The sequence below is a fragment of the Callospermophilus lateralis genome, chromosome 16 (assembly GCF_048772815.1).
Source record: "Callospermophilus lateralis isolate mCalLat2 chromosome 16, mCalLat2.hap1, whole genome shotgun sequence".
Taxonomy (NCBI): domain Eukaryota; kingdom Metazoa; phylum Chordata; class Mammalia; order Rodentia; family Sciuridae; genus Callospermophilus; species Callospermophilus lateralis.
This window is the reverse complement of record NC_135320.1, coordinates 47,675,000-47,682,456: the sequence shown is the minus strand read 5'-3', so window position 1 is coordinate 47,682,456 and position 7,457 is coordinate 47,675,000. Positions and strand designations below refer to the sequence as shown.

Sequence of the window (7,457 nt, the reverse complement as noted above, 5' to 3'; positions counted from 1 at the left end):
TAAAGGTATGCAGACAATAACACGGAAAAGCATTTTCAAAATCCCAGTTATGAAATATATTTTAACCAATTAGGAAGAAACCGACTGAAAATTGTACTACATTAAAATTAAGAACTCACATTCACAAGAGTTTTTTCATATTTAAATCATTTTTTAATATAGTAAAGTACCTAAAGGCAGTTGGGACAATGGAAAATTTTTTTTATTTAACATCAATTTAAAATATTGTAGGGACTCACTTGCCTCTCAAACAATGATCAACTCCCTTGAAACAGAGAAGTGGAGAGAGGTAGATGGCATGTCCAGGATCACCCAACCAAATGTCTAGATGAGCCCTCAGGACTTCAGACTCTGCACAAGTGCTCTGGATCTTAAGGGTGCACCAGAATAACTGTGAAAGGACTCTCAGTTAGGATAGCACAGAGCAGCGTCATCCATACTGTCATCCCCAGTTCCAAACACTGAACCCCTGCAACTGGAAGGCTCAAAGCCCTTATCTCTCCTAGGTTCCTAAGAACAGAGTCTGGCAGTAATATGTGTACCAATCACATCATATATTCCTAAGCTCAGACAACCCTAGGCATAGGACAGTTAAATGGTCATGGAGCTATAACCTCCCCTTACCTCACCTGAGCCCTGAAACCTAATGTCTTGGCATCTGCTACAACTCCCAGAAAGGAGATCCTGATGAGACCCATCTACCAAGAGATTGAACTAGTCATCCTTAGAAAAGATGTCACCAGTAATACCGTGGTCCTCCCTGACCTCCAACTTAGGCCTCTGATATTCACAGGACCCCAGATTCATCTTGATATGCTATTGTTTTGGACATTATGGTTTGGACTAGCAGTCTCTTCCTCTAGGAACACTCACAACCAAGTAGGTCCATCAGACTTTTCCACCATGTCCTGGCTTCCCCCTTGGTCCCCACTCCTACAGGCTCCCAACAGTATATGACCATGATGGTTTCCTTCCTAGGAAGATAGGACGTTTCCTAAAGTGATTTACTAAACAGCAAAAATGGCCACTATTCTTTAAACAGAGCTTGTTCACTAAAGGAAAAGACACTGTTAGGAGAGAAAAATAAAATTTCAGTGTGGGAGAAGATATTTGCAACAATTATAACACAAAAGCACATATCAAAAATATAATACTTGTAAAAATAAATTTTTAAGAATATAATCCAATTGAGAAATGTATAAGAAAGCTTAATAGGCATTTCACAAATAAAAGAATATGTAATTTTCTTATAAGCATATAAAAAGTAATCAATCAACTGTATCACTGATCAGGAGAAATGGTAATTTTAAAAAACAAGATCCTATCATATACTCATCAAAAATACCAAAAGTAAAACGACTTTGCTAAATACTGATAAGGATGTGGTACAGTGGAGATTCTCACATACTACATGATGGGAGGTCAAATTGTAAATACTTGACAAAGCGATTTAGAAGTATCTACTAAATTTGAAATATGCATACATTATAACCCAGCAAATTTCACTTCTATGTATTATCAAAATAATGGTGAAAGATATGTACATATCTGTGTGTGTGTATATATATATACACACACACTCCCCCACCCAAAGGACAAGCATGTTCACAGCAGCACTATATTTGTCAAGGCCTCAAACTGGAAACAATCCAAATATCCACTAACAGAACTGATAAATTATGTATATTCATATACAGTATATATTCAAAGGAATGATCTAAGACAATGAGGATGTGCAATCAGTTACCACACATAAAAAAGCCAGAAACAGAATATATGTTGCATGATTCTATTTATATAATTTCTAAAGCACACTAACTATGGTGGTGTTAGATGTCAAGATCATGGTCTTGGGGCTGGGGATATAGCTCAGTTGGTAGAGTTCTTGCCTCGCATGCACAAGGACCTAAGTTCAATCCCCAGTACCACAAAAAAAAAAAAAAAAGTGTTCTTAAAAGGATGCTGGGAGTCTTGATGGAGGATAGAAAGAAGGTTTCTAGATTTCTGGTAATATTGTTTCTTGACCTGTAGAGGTTACAAGTGTATGCTAATTTTGTGATAATTCATGATTGGTACACTTCTTAAATTAAGGCTTCTCCAACTATAAGATTCTACTATTCATGTGGGAGCAGTGGTACACTCCTGTAATCCCAGTGGCTCAGGAGACTGAGGCAGAAGGATCAAGAATTCAAAGTGAGTCTCAGCAAAAGCGAGGCACTAAGCAACCCAGTAAGACCCTGTCTCTAAATAAAATACAAAATAGGGCTCGGGATGTGGCCTCAGTGGCTGAGTGCCCCTGAGTTCAATCCCTGGTACACACACACACACACACACACACACACACACACCCTGACACCAAAAAAAATATGGTGCAGTCACATTCCTGCTGCTTTAGTTTCCACAAGAACAAAAAGGAAGAAATGATTGTCCCTCTATAATGGAAATATTTCCTGGTGGTTTCCCCAAGTCAGTTTTAAGATGTTAACAACAGCCCTTACTTAAAATGGCTGCATATTAATTCTTCCATTAGTGCAACAGGAACAGGACTGTAAGTATCTGAGTGACAGTAATAATTCTTGAGATGAGACACTGATGTGGTTATGGCCCAAAGGCAGTCTGTAATCAGGACACTGATTATCCATAAGTAACATCTGTTTCTCTTTCAGACTCAGGAAGAATGTCTGGTAGGGGAAATCTCCATGACTCTATCTTTTTTGGTCCTCTCTGCCATGCTCATAAACTTATCTCCCTCATCCACCTCTTGTAATATGATAAGACAAACTTTAAGAGATAACTAATAGAAGGGAAAATGCATAAAACTCATAACAAATCAAAAATTTAAATATACCATTAAGGTTCCAACAAGTAAAATGACAAACACAAAATTCTCAAGTATAGAAAAGTGTTAAAACTCACTAGTAATTGGACACATTTGTAAAAGAGCTATCCTTTGTTCCTTATAAAATTGGTAAATAGTTTTCATTGTTGGCAGGTATTTGTTGAAATTGGAATCATCAGACATTGCTCAGGGAAGGTTAAGCCCATATAAATTTTTGGAATAAAAATTTGGAAATGAGTATCCAGGGCATTTAAAAGTTTCAGAACCTTTGACTGATACTACTACTTCTAAGAATCTGTCATGAGGAAGCCAGGAGTGCAGTGGCATTACATGCCTGTAATTCCAGTGGCTCAGGAGGCTGAGGGAAGAAGATCATGAGATCAAAGACAGCCTCAGCAACAGCAAGGCACTAAGCAACTCAGTGAGACCCTGTCTCTCAATAAAATACAAAATAGGGCTGGGGATGTGGCTCAATGGTTCAGTGCCCTGAGTTCAATCCCTGGTACCCGCCTCAAGAGGTCATGAGGTAAAAAGAATCCAAATTATAAAAATGTTTTTAGCACACAAATATGTTCACATAGTTTTATTTATATGACTGAAAAAAATAACCTATGATATCATTTACATGTGGAATCTAAGAATATTGAACTCAGAAGTAGAAAACAGAAGAGTTGTTTCCAAAAGTGGTGTTGGTGGGGAGTGTTGATCAAAGGAATTTTAGACAGAAGGAACAGGTTTTGAGATCTATTGCACAGCATGGGAACTACAGTTAATAGTAATGTATTTTAAATTTCAAAATGACAAAATAAATTTCAAATATTTCACCATTAAAATGACATAGATCAGCCACGTGATGGATCTGTTAATTAACTTAATTAATCATTCCACATTTTATACATGCATCAAAACATCAGGCTGTCCTTCATAAATGTATCCAGTTATGATGTGTGAATCAAAAATAATAATTTTAAAATGCACTGCCAAAAGGCAAACCAAAAAGCATCATTGAAGGAAAAAATTTAACTTAAAATAAGAATTGTAAGAATAAAGAATTAAACTGTGGGCTGGTGATGTGGCTCAAGTGGTAGCGCGCTCACCTGGCATGCGTGCGGCCCGGGTTCGATCCTCAGCACCACATACAAACAAAGATGTTGTGTCTGCCGAGAACTAAAATAAATAAATATTTAAAAATTCTCTCTCTCTCTCTCTCTCTCTCTCTCTCTCTCATCTCTCTCTCTCTTTAAAAAAAAAAAAAAGAATTAAACTGTGATACTTGTAAACCAGAAAACACTAAAAATCATACTTTTATTTTTTAAAAAAGTAGGATCTGATTGGTCATATAATCTGAACTATGAAAAGAAAAGAAGGTGATTGAGAAAACACTAGAGAAAATATTTTTAAAGTTATAAAAATATAAATATAATATTCATTTACCCAATATATGGATATATTGGTGAAAGTAGTGAAGAGAGTGTGTCTGTGTCCGTGTATTTTTGGTGACAGGTGGTGGGTGGAAGGTGGGTATAGAAATGGAAAAGAATGCTAAACCATCATTCATGGAAGAAACAAACTTCTAAAACTGGAAAAATTTAAGAAATTGCAAATTAGTGTGTTGCTTTAAAAACCAGAAGTGTATTCTAGAAAGAAAAAAAAAACAGTCAAAAGAGCTGCAGATGGTTGGAAAATGAGCAGTAGAGTGGGGACTGCAGTAGCCTCTGTGTAAATTATACAGAGATCACTTTCATAAAAATAATAAGTGAAAGAGCAAAAGGGTGAAAAATTATTCCAAAGTATGAACATAAGTTTTCCTTAGGAAATTAGTGAGCTTGTCCTTTTCTATTCTTTTGCATTCTCACTTTTTCTATAACAATCAGGTCTTAAAAATAAAAGGTACAAAAACTAGAAAGGTCGTCTTTCATTTGTTTGTTTGCCACTTTATAGTGTTTTTATTTGTTTGTTTCATCTCACTTAACAACCCATGAAGCAGATATTATAATCTAGTATTTTATAGATGAAGAAAATTAGAAGTAAGACACAAGGTCTTAAAACTACCAGCACTTTTCTTTCTTAACACTATGGGAAGTACTAACAATTAAAAAAAAAAAAGATGAGTGAGAAGAAAACAAGGATTACTGTTTAAGGTAAATGGAGATGGGGTATTTGTACTGAAGAGTATATGGAAAGTGTTAACATCCTAAAAAGCTAGTGAAAACCAAGGGCATTTATTCCAAGCCTATAACATTATCCTGAGTGTACACTATAAAACATAATAAATGTAATTGATATACACAATTATCAAAATAAAAAGATTGCCTTAAAAGGTTTATAGCATATAATTCAAATAGGAAAACTGAATTCCTCCATGGACCTCTTCAGATGAAGTAAGATAGAAGCTGGTTCCCTTTCTGAACAATTTGGGCAACAGGGATACTCAGTCTAGTGAACATGTTATCAGTGACTTCTATGAAAGCAAATGGCCTTTTTAAAAATATAGGTTCAAAATTATAACTGTAGACTCGAGCCTTTGGTTTTCTTATTCTATTCTCACGATTATAAATTAGTCAAAAAATATGAAATTATACACACAAAAATATTTTATATGCTTTATTTATCTTCTCTACCCAGAGAAATCTAGTTTCTTTAAGGCTGAGATGAATGCTGTCTCATGGAAGCCACCTTCTCTGAACTTCAGAAACAAAATGAGTAACTTCTTCCTCCACACTTTAATACTGCTAGAATAAATGTGTTATGCCTAATTATTTACCTGTCTACCTATCCTGATAGATAATGAAGTTTCAAGAGGGCAAGGGATGGGAATAGGAAAGATAGTAGAATGAATTGGACATAACTTTTCTATGTTCATGTATGAATACATGACTCCACATTATGTACAACCACAAGAATGGGAAGTTATACTCCAAGTATATATAATATGTTAAAATATATACCACTGTCAGGTATAACTAAACAAAATGAGTAACTTCAAATTTAAAAAAAGAAGATAATTCATAATTTTAATGAAAAAGAAATTATTAGAAAGGTGGAATCCATTGAATTTAACGTAGATTTCTTCTTTTATGCCCCAGGACAATAAGCATAGTATAATATGCAACTTACATGCTACTCTCACCATCAGGTTTCCCTTGACTTTCCAGATCACAATTACCAGTGCCTCACTCTGTACTTTTAAGCACTTTTCACCTCTAGGCCTTTCTCCACTCTCCCACCTACTTAACAAAACAAAAAAAATTGAACAGGTGATATCCTATCTTATTCATCTTTAAATATGTAATAACTTCCACTAGTCAGGTACACAGTATACTCTCAGCAAATGCTTGTTAATTAACAATTTATTAGACTTGAAAATAATTGAAAGATTTCAGTCAATTTATATCATTTTTAGTCTCTAAATTTTATGGCACCGAAGATTAAGGCCAGAGTGATCTTAAGAGCCCTTTGTCTTTCGGATGAGTCCCTCTATTGTGTCCCACTCCTCCTTGGTGACCTGATAGAAGAAAAAAAAAATGTCAATTTAAGGGGATTCTTGAATGTTTACAAAGTTTAGCATATAATATTGCTAGCTACTAATATTGATTATATACACAAAATGGCATTACCTTCCTTAGGCTGTTGAATTCACCTGATATAAATACTTCCTCTCCACCATCAAATCTAATAGTCTGAAAAAAAAATTTAAAAACTCTGAAACTAGTTTCTTTTTAAAAGCTTCTTAACCATTCCCATTTTCATATCCTAATTGGTTGAAATATCTCCTTAGTACTTTCAAAACCAAATTTTAAAGAATAAAACTGATGATTAGAGTTAAACTGATATATTCTATTTAGAATACTCTTTCCAACATCTCCACAATTTCAAATTCTACCCAATCTTAAAAGATCATCTTAAAGCTGTGCCTACCAGGGTAACCTGCAGTTAATAAAATAATTTATTGAATAATTTTTATGGGCTAAAAATGTAATATTTTATATTATTTACAGCTAAATAAATATTTTAAATCATATTTATATGCAACATTGTCAGAACTGCTTCCAAATTAAGGCTTCCCAAACTCCCCAAAAGTCAAGAGATGAAATGCTTACTGCTCCATTAATCCAAGAAGCATAATCACTACAAAGAAAAACAGCAAGATTTGCAAGTTCTTCCATGGTTCCCAGTCGTCCACAGGGAATTCTGTCAATCATTTCTTTCTCAAATGTCCCAGCTGGGTCCAAACGGCTAAAGGCACCCTTTAAAATTAAGAAAATCATTCGTTTGTGTGTGTGTGTGTATGTGTGTGTGTGTGTGTGTGTGTGTGTGTGTGTTTAATCCAACCATTTTCCTACTTAAATTTGCAAAAAATGAAATTCTACTATGGCAGCCTGTTTGTACCTTAGGCTTTGTGAATGGGAGAATTTCACTAAATTCTTTAATATTCACTTTAAGCCCAAACAGGTCATTTTACCTAAATTTGAAATTAAAAAAAAACAATGGAAAACATAACTATTAACCTTAGTTTCTTCTCTGTAAAATGAGGACACGTACCTTAGCTACCTCACCAAGTTGTAAACATCAAATGAGCAAATGTATACAAAAGTCCTCTGAAAAATGTATAAGCTCA

The 7,457-nt window shown here is 34.6% G+C and overlaps 1 protein-coding gene across 1 annotated transcript in view; it reads right to left on the bottom strand.

Moving 5' to 3' along the window:
• Positions 1-6,171: 6,171 nt before the first annotated feature.
• Positions 6,172-7,457, bottom strand: part of Decr1 (2,4-dienoyl-CoA reductase 1) — a 38,061-nt gene continuing 36,775 nt past the window's right edge. The window contains exons 8-10 of the mRNA XM_076836346.1: positions 6,940-7,086; positions 6,457-6,519; positions 6,172-6,344 (exon numbers count right to left, since the gene is read on the bottom strand). Coding sequence (XP_076692461.1) covers positions 6,285-6,344; positions 6,457-6,519; positions 6,940-7,086 — 270 coding nt within the window. The 3' untranslated portion in view covers positions 6,172-6,284. The remainder of the gene's footprint in view (positions 6,345-6,456; positions 6,520-6,939; positions 7,087-7,457) is intronic.